Here is a 25,729-nt window from a genome sequence, read left to right as displayed (position 1 = left end):
AGGGATGCATTGCATAAATTAGGGCCTCGTGTACAAACATGTCGAAGATAACGAAATTACTATATTTAACAAAGAGTTTGTTTAATAGGCGTGAAAAATTGTAGTAATTGTCAAGGTGACTATACATAATCCACAGTCCAATCTTACTTATAACCAAAAGTTATTGTAAAAGTTGTTTCATCCGGTTGTGAAAATCTTTCTACTTATTTTCCTCTTGTTAGTTGGTTTTCTTATTCTTTTTTCACTTTTTTGCTTTTTACATGAGTAGTTTTTTTGTCTTTAAGTCTAAAACTTAATTGTTTATTGTCATATCAAATTAATAGAGAAACTGACTTCGCCAGGGTGAGCCGCATTTGAAAACGAAAAATAATACAAAGATACTATGACTTAACTACTAATTTGGAACAGTCCAAAATTAAATTACATTGTTAATTCAATTTGGAAGAAACATCGTTTGTTTGTAGAAAACTCATTTGCAAGCAATATTAGAATTTAAAAAGTAACACTAGGATATATGTACAATATCGGCGACTCCTTGTCAAAGGATACACCTTAAAGTCAATGAAAACGTTCCATTATACGGGAAACTGGTCCACGATGAATACAAGCAATCTGATTGGTTCCTGAGCGGTCCGAATTTCGTAGGACGAAAGTGACTTGGAAATTTACATGCCGCCGTGTTTGTTGCGCTTGCCTAGAATTGCGGCAAACTTGACTTGAAAGAGAACCATTACATAATAAAACTTTACAAACCTGGCTTGCACGTTCGCATTAGGGAAATATTGGCCTTATTCTCGTATAAAAATTTTATAGACCCTGTGCTTCGTACGACAACAGAAATCAAAACTCGACCGCAATGTTTTCCCAATACGGAACTCACGCTAGTTCAATACAGAAGCTGCTATAAGTCATCCAAAATATAACCTTTTTCTGTCCTTCAGTGTTCATAAGTTCCGCTATATTTTTCTTAATAAACAACTTGTACAACTAAAAATATATTTAGTGGATAACTAATATTCATTAAATGAATAGTTTCATTTTAGCTTATTCCAATTGTCCTCGGCTTTCTCACCTCGGAGCTCTCTTTTGTAAAAATACCTTCTGTTAATTTCCACGTGACTGCAAAAAATACATCTCTTTCTCCAGTTATTTCCAGTCGAATAGAACAGGACTTCTTGAATAACGACGTTTATCTTCATGCTAGTCTCCAATACTCGATGTTCTCTATAAGGCGCCACGGCTGTCATTTACCCAGAAGGCTGGTACCCACTGAGCCTCGGTATTAAGTTTATCGATGGCTTGCCTTAGTTCGTCGAAAGTTCTTTCCAAATCCGTGTTCACGATTGTTTTATCGAAGTAATGTCCGTAAGTTTCTTCCATTTCTCTCGCTTTGTCCACCATTTCACGTAACTCTGCATCCTGAAAACCAAGACAAATGTCTTTAGCACAAAAATGTTTGTGTACTTGTGTAAGGAGCATGACTTTACACGAGTGAAGAACGCAGTGTCTTTTGTGGTTATTATGAAGATCAATTGTTCAACAACAACAAAAAAAATACCTTATTATATATATAGCGATAGTTTTAAGCAATAAACCTTGCAAATAGAATTCTATATTTGCTATATTTTTACATGTGAAAAGAGCGATACGTCCAATCAGCTTCGCGTATAGCTTTCTTCACATGTGAAAAATATAACCAATCAGCATCTAGAGTAGTACGACTCGACCAATCACAGCGCCAGTCTGACAGAATTCAAATGGTTTCCAACGAGGTTGAGAAAGCGACCGGCAAGTTTGTTCTCGACGGCAATTTATGTTTTGAAAACATGGCTACACGTTTTGTTTCTTTACAAAACTCTGCCTTTTAAGAACTTAATGGAAAGGCAAGCCAACAGAAACACGCTAAGCAAAACCTAAAGAATACGGCAGTGATAAAAATCATTCTTCAAAGGCGAAGTGAAGACAGGCGAAGGCGAAGTGTCGATAAATAAAAGCGAAGACAAGACTTTCATCGGAACTTACAACACATCCGCGGACTTTCTAAGAATATTCAGGCACTTTTGGGATCGCCTTGGTAAAGTAAATTGCATTTTTAATCTGGATTTACGTCCTAATTATTGTTTATTGAATCGATTCCGCCTTGTGTTGTCACAATTTGTTCAAAATTCGCCAGTTGATTCGCCAGCAATTCATTTGCTTGTGGCGAAGTTTCCTCGATGCGATACGAAGTTTTGCTTTTAACGTAAATGTAACGCAGTGTGTTTATTTAAATTAAATTTTTGTCTAGGAGAGTTTGTCGCCAGTAATTTTTCTTTTTTATATTATTGAAATAGCGAATTCGCTTGTAAAGCTATGTGCATTTGCAGCTTTGTTTTCTCGCGCCATTAACTGTTGTATGTCAAAGGTTATAAACTGAAAAATCGGCGTAAGTGTTCAATGGTTGAATTCTCGTTATATATATAATAAACAAATTACAGCATAGAAAGTGCTTTGTACGGATTTTATTCACTCGTTGCAAAACTTTGGAAAACTCACTCGTTCGCTACGCTCACTCGTTCGTTTTTCAAAGTTTTGCAACTCGTGAATATAAATCCGTACGGCACACTTTCTATGAAGTAATCTATATATCTTTATTATTTACTACACACTTGGAGATTTCGACGTTGCTAATCTTAGCAGTATGCAGGACGCGTGCCACATATCAACCTAGTAGATGGCCCAGCTCACCACGAGTATCTCGTAGCTCAGTTGCTTAGAGCGCCCAACCGGTATCTGGAAGGCTATGGGTTCGATTCCCGTCGGGGACTCAGCTTTAACCTTTGTCCCATGCTCGTGTCATTGTTGAACAATTCATCTTCATTGTTTATCACCGAGCTTAAAATTTATCATCTTTATTATTTACTTTGTTAAGATTACTTACAGACATTTGAGCAGTGGGCCTCGGGTTAAATGGATCCACTTTCCCCCTTCGAAGGGTTAAGATTCTATCATAAGACGGCGGTGAAATAAAAACCACGAAGGGTTTTATATCAGAAGCTTTGAGCATCTTAAGCGCCTGAAATAAAACATGACAAACACAGATATTCCATTACACGTATATAGCATTTACAATCCAAAGCTCAAAATATCAATTCTCCTTAATCATACATTTCATTTCAACAGGAACAATGCCCCTAGCCACAAAAACAATAGCAACTTCTACACTAGAGGACCAGTAGAATTACAAACTTACGAGGGCTGCTACACTACTGAAAGAAATGCTTAGAATTGAATTTGCCACTGCAAGAAGAAATGGTCAGGTCCTTAAAACGTTGTGATTTTTCAAGCGCGAGACATTTATTGCGTGTTCCCCCCCCCCCCCCCTTACAACTTCTTCCAAGAAGAGATTGTCACGACTTGCACGTGGAAATTTGAAGCAGTGGATCTGGAGAACGTCAACTGCTAACGTTTCACTTGCCAAGGCAAATAGCAATTAAAGGGACTGTGTCACGGCTAAGTTAATTTTATGTTGTTAAATTTTGTCAAATAATTGCTATGAAACTAAATGTTTGCAAAGAAATTAATGCTCTGATTCTAAATGACAAAACCATAGCTTCATTGCAGCCAAATGTGTCTTTCGGGCGCTATAATTCAAAGTTACAAGCAGACAAAATTAACTTTGAAAACTGTTCCGCCGGACCATATTACAAAAATCCATATCGCAATCCGTTTAAATCTTCGACACTTTTGGCCATCCGCACCTTCTTTTGTATTTGCTGTGTTATTTAAATATTCCTTCACTGTTTTAAGAAGTCATTTTAGATGTTTAAACGAATTTGATGGTCATTTCCTGTGCCCAAGTTTGGCTTAAATCCGTGACACGGTCCCTTACTCAAATACAGCTAATTCAACGTGCTGATGGTTTTATACCTCGCAATGAAGATTTAAAATACAGTGTTTTCCAGAGTTGGTCACTCTTCTTATGGAGTCCAATGCGGTGCCGTAATAATGGCCCTCGAATTCCCCGTGCTCCACAAACTTATTAGCCACAATGTCCGCCTCAAACGTGGGCAGTGGTACAAAATAATAGTCTCTTTCATTTACTTCTTCTGGCCTTTTTGGCCGGCTGGTGTCTAAAGAAAGGAAGACAAATACAGATCATTGCTCTACCGACCAGGGGCGAAGGAGCATGCCCATAGACCCCTAGGGCCCACTTTGAGGTTACGGTCGCCTATTACACCATTGGAAGCCTCTTATAAAAATATTATTCCCTCCTCCCCCCCCCCCCTGTTTTTTGGAGAGTCTTGATCCAAAAAACTTCATCTGCCTTAACTCTGTTGAAAAGTGGCCCTTACGGGCCGATTTAACAGGCCTACAACTCTTCAAAAAGCTGGCTACGCCCATGCCGTCCGACTAGCGTTCAATCGACCAATCCTTATGACTTATTTCTGTAGAATCACTGATGATTCATGGACTCGGTCAAATAAAAAAATTAAGCTTTAAGACACGTTACTTACGAGGTACCACTCCAGCGAAACGTTCTTGTGAAAACAGAATCAGCTTCTGTCTCAGCTCTTTCCGACCAACTTTATCTGGTCCTGGACAAGAAGAAATAAAAAAAAAAAATAATTCAGAAAAAATTGCTTAACACTTATAAGATTGATAGTATACCTACAGAGCAAGGAATGAGTGCCCTGAGCTGTGTTTTATCCACTGGATAACATTTTAGACCAATTGTGGGGTACTTTTCTTGGTGTCTCTTTGCTTATCCAATCGGAAAACAAGTACAAATATTTAAACAGTCACGTGCGATTGGAATTGTGGGAAGCCACCAGTAAGGTAGGTAACTTAACTCTGCGTTCGAGCCTAGTGGCTCATCAGGCTGGAGCGTATCCCGGTTTCAGTAGCATGAAGCGACTAGGAGTATTTCTACTCCCCCCCCTGGATGGGATGCTAGTCCATGACAGGGTTTCCCCCAGCATAAAATTCACCAGTAACCATTTATAAACCTGGGTGAAGAGAGTCACTATAAGAGCAAAGTGTCTTTCCCAAGAACACAACACAATGACACCGGCCAGGGCTCGAACCCTGACCGCTCGATCCGGAGTCCAGCATACTAACCGTTAGGCACCACACCGCCCACCAGTAAGATGTCAAAATCAAAACCTTAAACGAGAAATACTGTACACCTGTCTACTGCGACACACAGTTAATGCCAATCTCATTATTTGAGGTTTCTGCATACCTATAAGAACCACAGGTCGCTTTCTTTGTGGGTCAGGTTGTAACAGCGCCACCTCTTCGTATGTTAATACTTCATCTGCAACATATTCTGAAAGAACAAACAAACAGGTCAGTATACACAACAAATGAAATTTAAAAACACTTAACAATTGTTTGCATTTGTTTAAGTATAGTTAGGAAGCCGTTAGGAAGTGACTATGACTAACGATGCTGAGGATGAAAATGGATTACAATATGGTCAAATTGGAAAATGCGACAATTGCGTTTCAGGTTTACTCAGTTCCTTCGAAAAGTTTAAATTTTGAAACTGCTTTCTAAACGTTTTTATTACTCAAATCAACGAATAAATTCCGCTTTTACTTTCACATTTGAATTGAGGTTTCCACCGATTCAAATTCCTTGATTTTTCCCAGACTTTGTTGAAAGCTATCGTGATCAGTTTAGATACCAACCTTCGTTATGCTTTGCGTTGTAAAGAACTTTTTTCCTTCGCTTTCGCTTGAAACAAAGACATCCTTTCTCTGAGAAAAAGAAACAAAGCAACACAAAAAGGGGTCAGTTGTAATAAGTTTATTTTATAGTTTTTAGATCAGTTTCAAATTGTTATTCAATACCGTTCGCTCAAATAACATATTCAAAATTAAATTACAAAAAAAAGAAACAGTCCAACATGTACTACAGGCTGAAAGAACTTCGATAGCGAAGAAAATAGCCTGCAGACCAAGACAGATTAACATTCCCGCCTGTTATGGCGTGAAACAACATGAAGAAATTCATCTGAGTTAGCAGGCCACGGAGGAACCAAAACAAATCAGAAGAAATAGTTCCAGGCAAAAAATTGCGTTCTTACTTTCTTTGTGGGTTGGCTCTGTTTCTCGAGTTGTTTTCTTCACAGATTCCTTCCTAAAAAAAAATAAATCACTTTATTTAAGTGTCGGAGTCTTAGCACTGCTGTGCTAATTAGGGACACTGTTAATGGATGAACAAATATTATGAATCGAACAGAAACTTGTTAAAAACCCAACTGGCAGGAGGCTGACCAGTTCGCTATTTACAAAGTGTGGAGGAGTTGAATTCGGGACGACTAAACACAAATCCAACTAGTGGCAGGGAGGGGGACCTGAACCAGGGGCTTCAGGATTACAAGTCCAGTGCCCTAACCACTAGGCCATGCCACCTCCTAAATAAAATACAAAGGAAATCCTCTCAGGATAAGCCTTTAAAGGTCGTCTAGCTTCTTGTGCAGACGTCATTTCAATTGTCACGCAATCTCAAACTTTGCATGACTACCCAAAAGTGTCTATACATGAGACCGCCTGCTGACGGCAGATGGTTCAATAAACAAAACTGAATAACGCCACAGAGTCGACCTAGTGCGGTTTAAGTAACAGGTTGCTTTGTACAACCAACTCTTGAAAACGTGCTTTCCAACCAATCAGAGCAAAGAATTTACCTTTTCCGCCAATCAGAAACAAGCACATTGATTTCTACATAAACTTGACTAACATGATAATTAACTGACTTGTTCACGACACAAAAATAGAAGAACACGAATTTAGAATTACAGAGACGTAAGAAATAAACTTACTGTTGCTGGAAGTGCTTGGATGGAATGAGTCCAGCTAATGTTTTTCCTTCCTCACCTGCTCTCCATGCCTAAACACAAATTAACAGACACAGCAATCAGATTCATCCTTCCTCGAACAGATTAGAAAAAGTGAAATGAGAGCTAAGAAACTTGGTTTTATGCAACATGTGGCTACATAACTTCCTTCCAGCCAAGAAAGATAGTCCAGTCCCTGACCTCTCTCTTTCTCGCACCCTCCCTAAGCACCTGGGTTCAACCACTATATAGGCTGCAGCCCTCCAAGTTAATGGCGACTAAAATTTTGGAGCTTGCGACTAAATTGAAACCGAAGTTGCCAGTCTGGCGACTAAAATTGAGAAGAAGGGTTGAATGCGTGTACGGCGCGCAAAAGAGGGAGTTCAGGCACTGGACTACCAAGAAAGATTCAAACAGTTTTATTTTTGTAATTTCTTATTTTTTCAGCACTCTGCTTATTTTTTACAACACTTTACACGTTCACATAAGATTAAAACTAATTACAATATACATTACACATTAAACTACTTACAATAAACATTACACTACATCACTTAAAACAGCGGGAAAAAAAGATGAAATCATTACTTGTAATATTTCAATTTAAAGAGAATCATTTACCTTTATTACAATATAAAGCCTAATTAGAATCTTTTAAATAATTATTTCTATTTCACGCATTCAGAAACACACGTATTTGAGCACACATACACTACATCACAACACACGACAGACCCAATATTGTTCACTTATACGCATAAGAAGTATCTAAAGCGTAGTACTTAAATGCGTAAATCATAATCTTAGAAATTTGCCCCATTTCGCAGTATGGTTAGATAGATTTTTTTTTGATTTTGCAATCAGCAGTTCAAGATTTTGAATCTTGTTTGGTCTAGCAGTGAAAACATTAATGAGAGGATAGGTGTTCTTACAACGGCATGAATACAAATAATGTTTAGCGGTAAGTATTACATGATTGACAAAAAACTCGTCTTCACAACCCGGCATTCCAAGCAAGACTTCTCTGTTGTTAAGATTTTTAACATTGACTTTTAAATTGCAGAGCCACTTAATAACCTCTGCCCAGAAATTTTTGGCATAATGACAAGAGATAAAGATATGTTCGAGGGATTCGCTTTCTTTTCCACAAAAAGAGCAAACAGTGTTTGTGAACAATTGGATTCGTTGTGATCTTTCCCACAATCTCAAAGGAGCTAAGTCAAGGATGATCTCTTGAAGAATAAATTTTAAATTTAAATCTGTATGACACTTGAAGACAACACTGACCTGCCACCAGTTAGGGTCCTCCTGATTGACAACATGTAGAATATCGCTTCGTCTGAATGCTAGTCCCAATTCTCTACACGGTATCAGGTCGTCCTCGTAAGGATGGTAGTCGAAATGCGCGCGCACGTGTACTTCTCTATCGGACGGGACGCGGGATCGATTGGCGGGATTTAGGACAAATGTAAGCGTCCCGTTCATGTCCGCCAGCAGCTCACAAACTTCCGCTACAGTTTTCCCTCTCATGTTTACTCCATTTATTTCAAGGACTTCGTCGCCTTCTTGAAGAAGACCTGAGAAACCACACAAAGAAGTTGACAGATTAATAATACAATCGTTCTTACCTTAGTTTTACCCTATACATGCCCACATCACATCACATGCCCTATGATCTAACTTTCCATAACGCCACTCAAAGGGCAACACCAACAGTAAAATTTCACGCTCCATTTACCAAGCTTTCCGTCACACTAGAAAACCCTGGTAACTTCCGTCACAAACTGTCAATGTCACGCTCCAAAACCAAGCTTTCCGTCGCGCTACGAAGTCCCTAACTAACTTTCATTGTACGAGTTACATGTCACGCACCGTGACCTAGTTGTCCGTCATACTACGAAGACTCTGATAACTTCCGTTATACGAGAAGCCACATGTGACGCCACGTGACCTTGCTTTCCGTCACGCTACAAAGACCCTTGCAGGTTCCGTCACACCACGATAGAGGAGCTTCCCCTACGGACTAACATGAGTTCCGCATAGATTTGCGTACTCAGCATGTGTGGAAATTGCTTTTATAGTAAAACAGGGATGTACTTCTCACCACACTTATCCGCGGCGCCACCCTTGACGATTCTTCCTATCAGCACAGTGCCATTTTCATTCTTGACCGTCGCTCCTAGCGGTTCAGTGGCCTTGTCTATTCTTACTATCTTCACGTTGTCGTCTTCCACGAGTGAAAACTCATCTGCGGCTGGCTGAGGCTCCTGTTGCCCTTGAGATTCTTCTGCTTCAACTTCTTGCTCGTCTTCTTCACTTGGAAGAGCCTCTCTGAATGCGAGTCTGTCGTGTGCTAGCAAAAGACCCTGATAAATAAAAACAAAACATAAACAAAACATGCTTGAGAAAACGTGCGTGTATTAAATGGAAATTTTTACCTTAAATCTAAATTGAGAATGTTAGAAAGTGAAAAAGGGTAACATACTTATGAGAACCTATAAGTTACAAAAATAAAACATTACCTGAAAATTTGGTAACTGTAAAATTTCCATCAACTCTTGTGCATCCCTCGAGTCTCTGGCCACTTCAAGAGAATGTCGCAACTGAAATATTCAAAAGATCGTGAAAAATGTCAGGCTTTTTCAAGGATCCTTGACGGCTCATCATTGATTAACTACCTGTAAATGCAAGAAATGCCTCTAAGAAATGATAAGAATAAAATAGGATTTCAACCAGAGAGATTCTGATCGTTTTCCACAATGGGCTTTTTATTTATAAGCGGCTTTAGCAATAAAAATAATAGCTCGTCAAAAGAGCATCTTTATTGCAAGATATTGGGATTTCGATATTGGGATTTCAATTGAAGAGAAGCTTGTAAAAGGTATTTTAAGAGTTGATTAACGTATTCAGCTCGCAGCAAATACACGGCATTAGCTTTCAATGGCCAAGCTTATCAACAACAAACAACATAAAAAACATATAAATTTTTAGATATTTTTTAATCTTTTACATCTGTAAATTTAGTTAGGATCGGGCAGGCGAAGAGCCACTCTGTGGATATACGGTACTGCCCGATGTGCCATTATTATTATTATTATTATTATTATTATTATTATTATTATTATTATTATTATTATTATTAAACGACTACTTCTTTACCTCAGCGCTTTTTATAAGCTTAAATTAAGCTTTAAAGTTGGGGGTGCGGCTTATACACAAGTCTTTATGGTTACTTAGATAAGAAGAGATAGTAACAACATCAAGATGAATGTCTCGCTCTTGTCAGTCCTAACAGTGCTCAGAAATCTATGAAGCCCGGTAGTTGGAGCAGAACAATAGACCATTTTGTATTCTCGGTGTTGGACTGGAACTAGCTTGCAATGGAGGCTAATGCAGGTAATCTTTTCAAATGCAAATGACATGAAGCTCTTTTTAATGACATTCCCCTGCATTAGCCTCCATTGCAAGCTAGTTCCAGTCCAATACCGAGAATACGAATATGGTCTATTCAACAAAATGATAACTGCTTAACTAAATTATTATACATTGTAGTCACTAGCTGTTGTCTTATTGGCTAAGAGCCTACAGCTAATTCTGGGAATCTGCAAAACCTACAGATTAGTAAATAATCTGCTAGCAGATTATTCACTAATCTGTAAGTTGTTGGTGCACACAATGCATGATTTCCAAGAGCAATGTGGCAGGCATCTGGCGGCGAAGGAAATTCATAGCTTGTCGATTCGCTTTTTCAACCGAGCAATAATTTGACCTAACATGAAAAATTATTGGACCATGAAGTCTCAGAAAACACAAAATGACTGACAAAAAATGGGAAGGAACTATTCCATGAAATACTTTGAGGAAAAAGCATTCAGAATTAAGCAGGACGACAAGCCGGAATTAGCACAAGTGTTGAAACAGTTTAAAAATTGTTTGTCATTATTTTCTTTACCAAAAAACAATGTATAATAATCAAGGTCTCGGTAAGTGTTATTCAGCTTCGGCTGATAACACTTTCCTTGACCTTGATTATTCCGGATATCACAAAAACCTCATCCAATAATTGTTTACAATTGTTACTCTATCTACAGCAACCTCGTTCCTAGGATCTCTCTCCGTGCCCTCCAGAGCAAGAGAAGAAAGAGACCCTTGTTGGGTCTGGTCAGAATCTGGGGGATTACAAAAAGATCGTTCGAGGAAGGTGTGGCTTAGAATGTATTTTGTCAATACTAAGCCTACTGGAGAGCGGATAGAGAGAGACCCTGGAAACGAGGTTGTATCTACAGAAGCCCACAACTCCTTAGGCTTTGCCAAGTGTTTCCAATAATGAACATCAATATTCTCCATACAATATCCATAGCATTGTAAACAAACAGGTGAGAAGAATAAGGAAAATCATTAACTAGGCCAGGGACACTGTTTTGCTGTGCCGGGAAATTCTCAGAACTAAGACTAAAAATTGTAAGTCATTCAGTACAGAGAAATGACACCTTGTTCAGTGTTATTACCTGAGAAGAAAGATGTTGTGAATTTGTTGCAACTGGCCTAACAGCACTTGGCCCTCTTCCTGATCTTTCCAGTTCAATCATTTTTGTGTAAACCTAAAACAAACAAGAAATAATGAGGCCCTGCCAGGGTAAATTCCGACAAGCGACATGGCCCAAAAAGTAGCGACAGCATACTAATAAAATCGTGACAAACGACAACCCTTTCAGAAAAACTTAAATTCCGACAAGGACAAGCAATTTTCCTTCAATTTAATTACCGACAGCGACATAAAGAGCGATAAAACAGCGACACGGCACATTTTTAAATTTAGACAAGCGACACAGGACCCCCCTAAGATCTAAGATCTTTCTAAGAGATTTTTTTCCAAGTAACACTGTCAAACTTGAAAATGTTGGCCCGAGATTTTCAAGTTTTAGGCCACTACTGTCCTATCCTTCCGTAGCCAAGCCACCATTTAACAACTTTCATTACTAACACAGTTCTTTAAGCAGGGCTAGGCCACCATAAGTGGATTTCCAATAATTAATACCCACACCTTCACAGCATTTTCAAGTAGCATGCAATCATGGTGACACTGTCCCTTTAAGTAGAATGTAGCATGCAACATATATCTCTAGAATGCACCAATGGCCATACCAAGACATTGTAGTAAGATTTAACAACATTATATTCTGCATAATATTTGGTAAAAAAATACCGTACATTAAACACTTACTTTAGTGGCATCTTGAAAATCTTTCTGCTCAAAAAGATTCTCAACAAATGAGATCTCTTCCCTGTCATGATCACTTTGAAGCTTTGACTTTACTTCACTCATACATGGAAACAGCAATTCTTCCTCAGCATCTGCTGAAAATAATTTTACAATTTAACAAGGTTTTTAAGGGTAATATTTCTCTGAAATTCAGAAGGAAACTTGCAAGGTAAAAGAAGTCCAGATTGACAGAAACAATTATCATTAATTTTGTTCACATTCTTCTTGCATTCTGCATCTTCGTTGCCCTGAAAACAATTTCTTTTACATCATCCTGGGACTTCACCTGTCTATTAACTGAGAATCAACTGTTGCCTTAATACACATAAACCAGAAAATAGCATGTCTGCAGCAATTTTAGGAGAAAACAGTCTTGATTCTATTGTTTTTGAGGAGGGCTGGGTATAGTAAGACTACCAGCTGTACATTGCTTTTCACAAATGAACACCTTATCTCCCCGCCTCCCACCACCACCACCACCCCATTCCTAATGCTTCCAACTCCAAGAGAGACTCTGCAAATGATGCTGCCATTTGACATCAACATCGATGAAGATATACTGACCAGGTTCATCTTCATCATTGTCGCTATCATAAGCTTCATTATGAAGAGCATAGGCATCATTTTCATCAACGTCCACATCAGCTTCAATAGTATCCAACTTCGTCAAGTCAAAAAGCGGAGTGGACAACGACTTGTGCTTTTGTAAGTTTGATTGTGCTGTGGTTTTTCCTGATATTCCAAAGTTTTTATTTCCAATATCTTTGTTCCATCCAGGGCCAGTGGGCGAAACAACACCAATGTCGCCATTTCCATAAAACTCCTGACTGTTATGTGATCCTTCAGATTCCGCATCTGAGTTGTAATATTGGAACTGAGGATCATTCTCGTGTTCGTTCATGATTTTGTGAAGTTTATTTCTCGTGTTGGTGTCCACCTGCCCCGTAAGATCACCATTGAGCCCGTCATGGTTGTCTGTTCCATTCAGTCCTGAAAAACACACCAGTAATTAGTGTTTATCCTTGACATCATATTCACACTGATGAAGGGGTTTCCTTGAAATGTCTGTTTTATACAGCATTTAAAGCACTCTGAGAATACTATTGTCCACTTATCGCTAATTATTTTGAGTTCTACGTAGCAAAATCTCTTTTTTGTGACACCAGTAATTCAGCTTACTGAAGAGTTAGTGTGATCATGATACTTTACAGTCACTGACTATCATTAAGTCCTACACCAGCCCTACCAAACTCTTGAGATGGAAACCTGGGGTTTTTAACAAATTTTAGAGCTGGCAGCAGCAACTGGGAAGTACATATAAGTGGCTGATTCAGTTCAATTCTTACACAGTCAATAAAATTATTGAACATATCTACAAACTATTAATTTTGAAGGAAGTAGTTGGCAAGTAGCATGAACAAGTAAGTAAATTAAACAAGCTGACAGCTCGTATTGAAAACCCTACCCCTTATGTCTCTCTTACAGTAGCATAAAGTCAATTTTACTGACCTTGGAAAAATTTTCTTCCTCTTCTTACTTTAAGAGCAATAACTCTGTTTCTTAGACACTGAAAAGAAACAAAAGAGGCAAACACTTAATTTTAACTTAGTAACACACCTGACTGACAAGAAATATTATAAACAAAAGAAATCGCAAACAATAATAACAAGTAGAGGAACCTCAACGCTATTCCAAACCGGCGTTTCAGGTCATTAAATGAAACAACCCGTAATGGCGGACTAAACTAACTTCATGTACGCTATTACGGAAGTGTAATCAGCAAATTCAAAACAAACCCAGAGACAGTGCAGTATGGACTGGAAATCAGCTTGAAGTCATTAACTGTCTCTATAACTCTTTAAGGGTATTGTGGTGTTTTGTATTTGCCACCTCTTTGTAAATTTCATATATCTATTTATTATTCATTATCATTATTACTACCGGTATTATCATCATTATATACCATAATCAACATCATCATCATCATTATTACAGCAACTATTATTTACTGTGGTATATAGATAAAAATTAATAAATAAATACATTTGTATGTGACATACTTTATGGATACTTAAGATGACTTCAGTGTGGGAAAGGTTGGTGACACGTTCACCATTCACTTCCAATATTTCATCATCAATCAGAAGACCAGTCTTGGCAGCAGGAGACTCTATGGCACATCAAAAATATCATAAATTAAAATAAGTCTAAAATAGACTGATATACACCACAAATTTTATAGCCTGCGAACAGGCTTTCTGAAGTTATCGGACGGACGGCGCAAAGCGCCGGTGATGAGGTGCGAAGCGCCGAGAAAGAAAGCCTGCACGCACCTCTCAGGATATCGAGTGTTCGCGTCCAAATTTTGGACGCAATGTGCTGATTGGTGGATTTCAATTATTCGTGGCGTAGCCAACGTGTTTCATTTCCGTTAGAGACAAAAATCAACTGTCATGGTAAATAAAGCCGGGTGACAGGCTTACACGACTTCGTGACATTTGCCGTCCTATGTTAAGTTCGGTCTTTCGGCCTTATTTGCTTCTGAATTCTATCTGATGAGCGAGTGCAAATTTGTTTAAATGTGACAGTTGACAAGCTAAGCAATCTGCGGGGTTCTCGTGGGCGGTTTTCGCGATTCTCAGAGATGCGTGCAGGCTTTCCCCTTTCATTTTTGCCCACCGGTCGAGCGCTCCAGAAAGCCTGTTCACAGGCTACAAATCTTAGGTTAACACATGAAGGTCTGTTTTTTTTTTTGAAATTGACCCAGCTCATCTTCCCATAAATGAATAAATCGTCATAGCCTACCTTTAGAAATTTCATCAATTCGTGGAGGAAATCCTTCATCCACTCCACCCATGACTGAGAAGCCAAACCTTTTTTCATCTCCAAGTATTCTGACATTGACAGAAAACTCCACGGCATCATCTCCCTGTGGAGACACAAGTAAAGGCAGCTATTTAAAGTCTGTTACAATCTCAGGGATTCAAAGGAGGCAGTGTCAAGTTGCCCTAACAATTCAGAGAATACTTGACTTATTGTTTTTGAATCCAAAGGGGATAATAGGCTGGAATCAGGGGGTGCTTTCTACTAGGTCAAATATTTTGGAAATTTCAGTCGGAATTCAAATAGAAAGGTCCGTTTTGGTTTGGTCTGACCGGAATATTTGGGACCACCTCTGGAAGTAGTCCACTTTGACCAGTTGAACCGTTCCATTTTCACAAACTGTTCAGTTGTCTTACTTTATTTCAGTAGCTTTCTCACAGATGCGGGGAACTGGGAAAGGGAATGCAAAATGGAAAGGACTGTTCCACTCAGTTGGCCCAGAATTAATTGGAAAATGTCCTTCCACTTTACAATGGTCAGTTCCTGTTGGTATGACCAGTCGCACTTTAAAAATGAAAAGCACCCAGGGTATACAGTGCAGAGCGAAAAAAATTGGCAAGTAGAGAAATCCAAGCGCAGACTGGGGGGGGGGGGGAGTGTCTCTGAGATCTTTCTCCCCACTTGACTTGTTCTGCTTGCTAGCTTGCTCCCTGATAGGGAGCCCAAGAACACAGCTGTCTCTCAATGCACACTCATTCTGTTTCCATGGTGATGGATGCAACAAAAGATGGCTGTGTTCCCTGGCAAGGCCATGTCACGCACATAAATTACAGTTATAGCTGAACATACATTTGCCATCATGTTGTCAGCATAGCCATTTGTAAGATGTGTTGGTATTGAGTCTCCTTGCGGCAGTCCACCATTTAAGTGAAGACCACCGTCCATTCTTCTGTATGAATAATCATTGCCAGAGGGTCTTGCAGTTGGCTGTCGACAAAAAACAACACCTGTTAGTATAAAGTAAGACCATAATCAATGTCAAGACAATGTATGATTTGTGAACAGCTGAAAATGATGCAGAGTTTTACCATTTCTACTAGCAATTGGCGTTTTTCACCAACCCCAAAAAACTCCACTGCCAATTATTCTGGGTTTCAATGCTAAACAGCCTCAAGGTTTTTCACTTGTAGGCCTGGTGTTTTTTAACTTCAATGCAATAATTTCCTTCAACACAAAATCTTATTGTAGAGGAACACACTGCATATGGAGTTTATGATTGCTTAACCTCCATTTAAAGACAGAACAACACTGTAATGGTGGAGTGATTCTATTTCTCTTTAAAGATTTTTAAAAAAGAGGCCAATAACAGTTTACAGAATATAATATCTAAACTGAAGAGAAGTAATTTTAGCTGGATATAAGAGCCTTATCAACTTCTAACGTAAAACAACAAGAGCAAAAACCACAACACCATTACTGAACCAAGAACATACAATATTCAACCTCAAAACAATCTAGCTAGAAATGTGATTCTCTTCTCTAATGCTATTATGCTTCAAAATTGTTTATTGTTGTTCCACATGATTAGTAATTGGAACAATGGAGCAGACAGAAAGTTATTTACAATAGTAGAATGTTTGATGGATATGGTAAAAGATCTGTTATATTTAACGTCAGTAAGAATAATTACAAATATTGGAACCTTTTCAGCAATAGAATGAGCTCTATAATGTTCACACACCCAATGAAGTCATTTCGTCATGCTCTTGGACTTTGAAAAGCGGAAGGTTGATATTTCACACTTTCTGCTTTGTTAAGCAACCATTTCTTGAAAGCACCAATTAATGAAAGCATACCCAAAACATAATGAAAATGAAATATGCAAGGTGCCTGTTAAATTAATGGTACAGTGCTTTTGAATGGCAGATTAACTTTATACGAGAAGGAATGTATGGCAAGTAAAAGCACTTGCAGCCAACATCACAAAACAATTTTAGAAGGACAACAATGGCACTTTGTGATTTGCATATTGTATGTACTTAAGAACAAAAATGCTACAAATGTTAGTTTAACTTCATTGACCTTTATGATGCATAACAAAAGTAAACATTCCAAAAAATCCCAGACAATGTATACAACTATGTCAAAACATCCAGGGAATTAGTAAACGAAAATGCAAAACAAAACTCATATGTTGAAATGACACAGAGTCATCTGAATTTTATGATAGTGACACTGATAGTGGTGAAGGACTTCACAGGAAAACATAATACAAGATTTCTCAACTTATATAAACAATATTTGTAAAATAATGTTTATTGAATATTCTTTAATTAGGTCCTTGGTTATATACAGCTGTAGATAACATTGTACCTGGAGCTTCAATACATCAGTTAAACTTATCAAAAGCTCTTCGCCAAAAAAAATTCAGAATGATTTTAAACCACTGGACAGTAATAAACTATCAAAATGTTCACTACAACACAGTACAAAGAATTTCATCTAGAGTTAAAGAGTATACTGTTCAATGCATGTACAGCATAAGAGTTAATTTAACAGATCGTCATTAGAGCCACCTGCTTAACACAGTAATAATGTATAGTTAAAACCACATACAGGTTTGAATTAACAAATTTCTGATTGCTTATTATCCCCCCCAATAGTCAGGTAAAAAGTCAAGCAACCTGCCACATTACATGTTTTTTATGTTGTTTTTTTGACCGACTGACAAGGTAGTAAAAGTAACAAAACAATGCCAAAAATCAAAGACAAATCATCAAGCGATAACATTATTCAAATGTAATTAGCTCTGTTACACAACATTGTCATCAATCATTAGCTCTTTTCTAGATATGTCAATAGCAGCTGCTGTCATTAAAAACTAATTAAATTGTCCCTTGGTGTATGTCTGCGTTACAGGTCGCATACCTTAACTGTTATAGTGCCATCACTTTCTCTTTGAAAGTTACTGACGTCGAGCTTTGGGCCTTTGTAGTAAGCCATCCCTAGAATGGTACAGCCAAGCCAGTATAGAGTGCTCACAACCTGCAAACAAACATTCCTTCAATGTCAGTGTTCTCCCTAGGATTTTGGGAAGGCCAGGCAGTATTCTGACTGTGATTTTTAAATGCCATTAAAACCTGATTTGCGGAACTTGTTCCCCAACTTTTCTATCCGTTTCTGCCTTTTTTCCAGAGTAAAATTTACTTATTTTGCTTTGAGAAGCTTTTAGTTTTTGTTCTGAGCAACCCAAGTCGGCTGAGTTCACCATTCTTTCTACAAACACGAGAATTTTGTTTAGTATAGATTCCATGTAAGACACCTTGAAGTGCTGTTGTGTTCCTGTGGCAATTTAATAAAGCTAAGGTAGCTGCCGTTCAACGAAACAAATGCATCACACTCACAGATTTGAACACATAAATGCAAGGGTAAATCACTTTTATAATGATATTAAAGGTGAGAAAACACAGTAAAAAAAATAAGTGATTTCGGCTTATAGATAGGAATTCCTAGTTCCAGATCTTAAACAGTAGGGTTATGTTGTGTCAAATCTTCAGTTTTAAGCCATGCCAGGCGGCAACGATTTTCCTGTGAATCAAGCTAGGCGGCCCGCCTGGCCTTAAATACCTAGGGAGAACACTGAATGTCGCAGCAGTAATCTACATGTGCTCCTGCAGTGAAGCACAACTAACGGTGTCTGACATTTGCAGACTACAGACTGGGAGAATATATATATCATGTTCCCCAGGGCTCAAGACTAACGATAGCCAACTAGCCAAACACTACCAAAATTTACGCTATTCAGGCTAAGCGGAGTGAATAGTAGGCTAACCGGAGTGTGTAGTAGGCTAACCAGAGTGAAAGTCTGCAAGTCTGCAATCTGCAGTCTACAAATGTCAGATGGCGCACAACTAATGCATGAAAAAAATTTCAAGATGTATATACTGACCACAGTCCAATTTTACCTTTGGTACAATTTATTTATTATCATATGCCGATGATGTGTGTTTAATATCTGCAACGCACAACCAAATGCAAAGGAAAACAGAAAAGCTCAGTGTAAATGCCAGTAAATTAGGAATGAATGTCAACATCCCAAAGACCAAAGTATTGAAGGTAAATGGTAAAGTGAACAGTCCTGTCTCGCTCGGAGGTGAAGATATTGAATCAGTAGAGGAGTTTTGTTATCTGGGCAGTGTCATCAGCACAGATGGTGGAACAGATAAGGATATTAGTGCTAGGATCGGCAAGGCCAGGTATGCATTTAGGGCCTTACAACCAGTTTGGCTCTCAAGGCAACTCTCTCTAAACACCAAGCTCAGGATATTTTCCACCAATGTCAAGTCCGTTCTTCTATATGGTTGTGAGACCTGGCGTTCAACTAAGGCCCTTCACAATAAACTGCAAGTTTTTGTCAACAAATGTCTCAGATACATCTTGGGAGTCCGGTGGCCGAACGTAATTAGCAATGAAGAGCTGCTAAGAAGGACCAACATGGAATCCATTGTAACATCAGTTAAGCGAAGGAAATGGCGCTGGATTGGCCACACTCTCAGAAGAGAATGTAACAATGTGACGAGACAAGCCTTGCACTACCACCCACAGGGAAAGAGGAAAGTTGGACGACCAAAGAACAATTGGAAGCGATCCATGTTGCAGGAGTTGGAAGGAGTAGGCTACTCCTGGGAAAGAGCTAAAGCATTAGTAAAGAACCGTGTGCGCTGGAGGAAACTGGTGGACGCCCTATGCTCCCAAGGGGGTGAAAAGGAACAATGATGATGATATACAGTTGACCCTCTTTAATGTGGCCACCAAAGGAACAGGGACATCTGTATTGTGGAGGTGTCTGTATAATTTATGAGTTTTGGACTCTTTTAGACCAAGTGAGCTGTCCATGACAAGGAGGTGTCCATGTCATAGAGTTGTCAACTGTACTACTTCACACTTAAGAACAAAAACTAAAGGAAAATACCAATTTGTACCAAGGGAAAAATTGAACCACAACAACTACAGTACCAGTTTGATTTTTATTTTTCCTTGTCTCATATTCATTACCATAATCTAAAACAACGGGAACTAAAAATCAAACTAGCTTGGAAAAAATTAAAACAAGGAAAAAATTAAACCACAACATGTACATAGTTCAAAGTCTACATAACCCTTCAGATGAGAAATCTCCTTTTACCTTTCAACCTCCTTTTGTTCATAATTTCAAAGTTGGCTTGAATGTCTAAAAATCAATGTTGTTTTACAATTTCATTTTCAAACCAACTTTTGCTACTGATTATTCTTTCCCACTTCCTTATCAATCTGCGTCTCTCTACCTCACAGCATGTGGAACAAGTTGCCTTACCTTTTGAACTACTTCATCCTCTGATTTATAGTTGCTAAACAAAAAAAGAAAAATCAAAACTTGACAAATAAGACCAAACAAATAGTGTAGTATGTAATAATGTAATAATGTACTTAGGTATTTTAACTCTTGCCCCTGCCTCGATTAGTTGTACCATAACTAGGAGCGGGGGCAAGCAATCTTGTAAATTGTATTAAAAAAAATAAATAACCGCTCAGTTTAGTTAAGTATAAAATCCAGGATTTGTTTTGGGAGATTACAGAAATTGCATGCCCAGGCAGCTTTAAGTTAGACAGAAAATGCATTTTTCCTCCCTGGATGTTAGAAAGTCCCTGTTATTATGTACCCCAGCATATACGTGGGGTCATCTAAAAAGTGCATTTATATTGTAATAAACTGCTGTGTGATTACAGTGCTATCATAAAATCACAACACAAATACCATAACTCTAACCGCAGTTCAAATCTGGTTCTCTTTGCAATCTTATTTTAAGATTTTTTGTATTCAAGTTAGTTTTTAATAATAGTTTTTAATTCTTAGGTATTTTTCGTTTTATTTTATATAGTCTCATTCAGTATTTTTAATCTTAGTTAGGACCTTTCTGAAAACCACTGTATAGTGAATGAAGGCTTCCTAATAAAAGATTATTATTATTATAAGTAGTGCCCCTACTTGGTTGGTAACTGCTATTTTAACCTGACACTTAAATAAATTATTATTTTTATTATTATTATTATTATTATTATTATTATTATTATTATTATTATTATTATTATTATTATTATTATTAATCAATATGAAACACTTACATCACATTATCTCCTGCTTCTAAATCTTGTGGATCAAAAAGCTGCCAGCCGCTAAGACCAAGATCACCACAAACACTTAAGAACTTCTTCAAGTTTATCTGAAAACAATATGAAACGACAAAAATAACATTACAATTATTGGACAGAACTTCCTTTTTCAATCACTCTCATCTCTCAAATGTCTGAATTAAAATTTATATAGTGCAAATTTCATTAAAAAAAAATGAACAAATGAACTTTGCATGCATAAAAATGATGTTGATGATATCTTAGCCCCCTTTGTGTTTCATACATTTTCTTTAAATTTTATTCAAACTGTGAGAATTTTGATTTTGACCAACATTATTTTTTCCTGAGGTGACCAGGTCCCTCACTCTTCTTACCTATCTGGTTTACTTCTTATGATTAAGAAGTGAGCAGTAAGAATTGATCACTGAGCACTGGGGATTCATGGTCAAATAATAATAAGAGTTACAGACAGTCACAAGTATGACGTTAGGACAGTTTTCAACTCTTGTTATCTCTCATCTGAACTTAGCACAATGTTGCAAGTTTCTCTGACTTGTATTTATTTTAGTAGCTATATTAGATCGCCAGACCAGGGTGTCAAAGGTCGGTTTAAACAGAAAACAAGTTCAACGATCACAATATAAAATACAGGTAGCATCCGGCATAAAGATAATCCATTTTGTTTAATTGAATTAGTTCTTCTTTTTTATGAACCTTTGTGGATTAGGAACCTACTTCCCCCAAATACTTCCTGTAATCCTTTACAAGAGACCTCACAAGTTTCTGGGGTATGGATCTAATTGTATATTCTGTGTGTTACCATGAAAGCAACCAGCCAAACAGTCATAAAATAATGCCAACCTTAAAAAATATAAATTTGCCATGGACACTACAAGTTGCTCACTCTGAATGCAACAATGGATAACAAAAAAACTGACCAATAACTGCAAATCTCATATTGATAAGTAAATTTTTTAATAACAAAATTAATATATATCTAAAGCACCAAAAAAAGTCTTAAAACAGTTGTGCAAGAAAATACAAAGATGCAACATATGGTGAAGAAATAATTCAACATGACCGAGCGTGGGACAAAGAAAAAATCTGGTCCCCCGGGCGACCCATGGCCTCCCAGATACCGTTTGGCAACATATGCATGTGCTTTTAAGGAGCCATTCTATGACTGGTTTGTTTATCTTGTAAATATAGAACAAAATTAACTACAAATTAAATTGAACAAAACCTGAGTTGCCAGGCTTTACAAACAGACTGCAAGGGGTTTTTTATCCAATGCTAAATTAAGAGCTTTGTTAAACTAACACCAAGACTTGGTTCCAGTTTCTTATTTTTTTAGAAAACAGTTTTTGTTATAAAGCTCAATTAATCCTACATACAGACTTCCTTATTAGATAAGGCAGTCTAGTGTGAAGAATTTCATTCAAGACTTCAACTTATTTTTAATTCACAGCAAAAATCAAACATTGCCAGACATGATAAAAAAGAAACTAATCACTAATGTTTACAATTGAATTGATATAAAAATAAATTCTCCCTACTAACACTATATAAAATCTAACAGACAAGTATAGAGAGATACATTATAAAGGCCAAATTGTACATCACATGTATATCATAGAAGTCAGAACCTCTGTAGAGGGGATATCCCAGGGGCCAGAAAAGGTGTCCATCTAAAAGAGGTTCATGTATCTGCTTATGGGAGGTCTAAAATCTATCACGATGAAGTGACTGCTTACAAGAGGTATCTGCCTATGTGAGGTGTCTGTTGGTTAAAGCTTGAAGTCTTACAAAACTACTGTAGGACTGTATTTATAAATAGTTTAATGATAAAAACAAACATCTCCAGATAAATCTTTTCTTTGTTTAAACCACTTATCAAATAAAAAATATTTATCACAAATATATTTAGAGGTAGTTTTAAATTATTTAGAATAGTTTAGCATTCTTCATCTTGCTAAATATTAATTAGCAACCAGACAAGAATTAAGGGCTGCAATGTATAAAATGAGTTACGAAGCAATTATTCAACAATTAAGGGTGTATCGTATTCACAGTATTATACATCAACAGGGATCCTTGTCTCCACTAGCCTTGATACTCCAGGTTGGAAGATGAAGGTCAGGATTTACACAAAAACTTGAAATTAAATCTTTATCAGTACAGCTACTAGCTTGTTTGTCTGAGTGGCTATTGAACAATGATATAGCTAATGGATGTCTCAAACTCTCTACACATATCAGCAGCCTATATGTTATCAATTATTCTATTTGTACATTGTAAATAGAGCTACAGGTTGACTGAATTGTCTGTTTGAAATAATTAAGACCCCCAAACACACATTTATAAAATGCTTGAAATAAAATACAGGAGTCTCTTAATAAATGCCAACCACCACATCCATGTATTTTTGGATACATAAATAAAGAAGGCCAAAAAAAAGAAGGCTAGGAAAAAAAAAAAAAGTTTTCATGAAATGAAATACCAGTTCTTGAAATTTGGGTAACACTGTTTCAATACAAATCAGCATTTTGTAAATTTTATCTTTTGTACTTAACACTTAACCTTGTTAAAGATTTGGCACAATTTTCTTAGGAATATTTCAATTATTTATGACAGTTTTCTTATCATTTTTTTTTTCTTTGACCAATATTGACACCAAATAGACACTAAAAAAAAAATTGAATTTAATAAAAATATAGTAAGGATTCACAGTTCAACCAAATTAGCTTATTACAGAAAAGTTAAGTAAAAGCATAAGGCTATATTAATAGGGATTTACATGTTATTTTTATTTTGCAAAGAGAAATGAATAAAAATATTCGAGATTTAAAATTATATCTGATTGAATGATAAAGTATCTCCACAATGATGTCTGAAATATGCACTTAGCTGACCAAAAACTGGCGACAACAACATATTTCTGGATTTAAAGCGATTAACATGAAAGCCGGTCACGATATTCAGTAATCACCTTCATACAAAGCTGTTATAGTGCATTCGACAGGAAAGTTAAGCAAACAATGTACCAAGAAACACGTCGATTTACAGAACAACTGATCGTGACAATAATAAAGGCTTTCAACTGATAAAGTATTGTGTCTTTGAGCCCCTGTAATTTCGAACTTAACTAAAACATGGGTTAATTAAATAAAATCATCGTTTTGGGCATTGGGTTTCTGTCAACAAATGCAAATTATGCGCAAGAGTTGTGTGATTCTTCACGAACATGTAACTTTATACGAGGCAAGAAATTTCTTCCACGAATATCAGAGATCGAGCTGCTTTATAACGTCAAGTCTTAGCAAAAACGAGCAAGTTGATATCGTCTTAGATTCACTGTTAAATTAAGCGTAACTTCGCAACGATCGTGTTTTGTCACTGGCGTTCTTGCATGATGACTAAACAGGCACAACAATGGCGTTTCTCGATGATATAACTAGTTTCCGGTCGCAGCGACCAAAATTTCACACCATTAAGTGTTGCAGATGAACTTGCTTACTGCATAAAAAATCGCAAAACTTCGCGGCAAACGAATATACGATGTTTTTTATGACACTGAACTTAATATGTCAAGTAAAATAAGCGATAGCTGATGCACAAATCTTGCTTCTATCATATTGACGTGTTCGAATGTGTATTGCTGGTCACGTATGTTTATAGGTTATATATACACAACTTGAGGCATGATTTGAAAAAACGAGTATGAGCCTCAAATATTCGATCAATCACGTATCTTCGCAGTGCAATAATTATCAGACATCAACCGTTTTGTTCATCACAAAACCGAGAAACCACAAAATGCTAAACTAACATTAAGCATCTTCGAGCGCTTGTAGCCAACTTCAACGACATGAAAAGAACGACAAGCGTTCGAAATACATTTTTCCTGTAAAAGCAAGCTTCTAGCTGACAAAAATAGAAGTGTTTTCCAATACCTGAGATTCCTGAGGGCTTGGATTTTCGATGACATCTTGAATTATCTCTGAATCTGGTTGTATTCGCTTCACAAGACTGCAGATCGAGAACAAATATATGAGCTGAGTGGTATGCACTGCAATGGCTAATCCGCAAACCAAAACCTTCTTTGACTACTTACTAGCACAAAAGAACGCCGTCTTGCAGGGATTCTATGAATCGTGACGAACTAAAAGGCCGTCCAGTCGCCTCCTGGATAGAAATTAAAGACGTTAAAGTGAATTAAAGCCGGTTGTTTAGGTTGTCCACTACTCTCGTAAAACAGAAACGCCACAGTTCACTAGTTGTTGAAAACTGACACTGACTGTCTGTACACCATACCTCAATCCATTGTTGAATGATCTGTTGGGCCGTATCCGATTTCAACGAAGAATCGAAACCCTCCACTTCGGCAACGACTGCATCACCAGGAGTCGTTCCATAAGCTTTATTTTTGTGAACCATGTCGCCCGACACCCGACACGGGTCACATATTCTCACAAGAAAGCACCCTTTTTCCTTCAAAACAAGCTTGAACTTTGAGCTTTAAGGCAATTCAAAACAATGTCGAGTCTTCGACATTCCCTTACGACATTTGTAATCTGTCCTGTATCGGTGGAGCTCTGACATAGATGAAATAGTTCACATTCACTCCGCATCAGCGGCTGACTATG

The 25,729-nt window shown here is 37.5% G+C and overlaps 1 protein-coding gene across 3 annotated transcripts; it reads right to left on the bottom strand.

Moving 5' to 3' along the window:
- Positions 1-213: 213 nt before the first annotated feature.
- LOC144634511 (protein PALS1-like) lies at positions 214-25,729 on the bottom strand. Of its 3 annotated transcripts, none has more exons than XM_078493480.1 (24): positions 25,398-25,729; positions 25,198-25,268; positions 25,037-25,112; positions 21,075-21,172; positions 20,266-20,299; positions 17,841-17,957; positions 15,762-15,899; positions 14,895-15,018; positions 14,150-14,259; positions 13,599-13,656; positions 12,654-13,079; positions 12,051-12,184; positions 11,335-11,427; positions 9,349-9,429; positions 8,931-9,192; positions 8,114-8,403; positions 6,812-6,879; positions 6,074-6,126; positions 5,676-5,744; positions 5,225-5,311; positions 4,497-4,577; positions 3,910-4,112; positions 2,921-3,055; positions 214-1,419 (listed from the first exon to the last, which is right to left on the bottom strand). In XM_078493480.1, the coding sequence occupies exons 1-24, from the start codon at positions 25,518-25,520 to the stop codon at positions 1,225-1,227; spliced, it is 3,126 nt and encodes a 1,041-aa protein (XP_078349606.1). In that variant the 5' UTR covers positions 25,521-25,729; the 3' UTR covers positions 214-1,224. The 3 variants fall into 3 exon arrangements, with proteins under 3 accessions (XP_078349606.1, XP_078349607.1, XP_078349608.1); XM_078493481.1 differs by having other exon boundaries at positions 12,051-12,181; XM_078493482.1 differs by lacking the exons at positions 20,266-20,299; positions 21,075-21,172; positions 25,037-25,112; positions 25,198-25,268; positions 25,398-25,729 and adding an exon at positions 18,551-18,888 and having other exon boundaries at positions 17,841-17,973.

This window comes from Oculina patagonica, chromosome 13, assembly GCF_052425735.1.
Source record: "Oculina patagonica isolate OP01 chromosome 13, crgOcupat, whole genome shotgun sequence".
NCBI classification, from domain to species: Eukaryota; Metazoa; Cnidaria; class Anthozoa; order Scleractinia; family Oculinidae; genus Oculina; species Oculina patagonica.
Note: the sequence above shows the minus strand (reverse complement) of the source record. Positions and strands in the feature narration are given on the sequence as shown.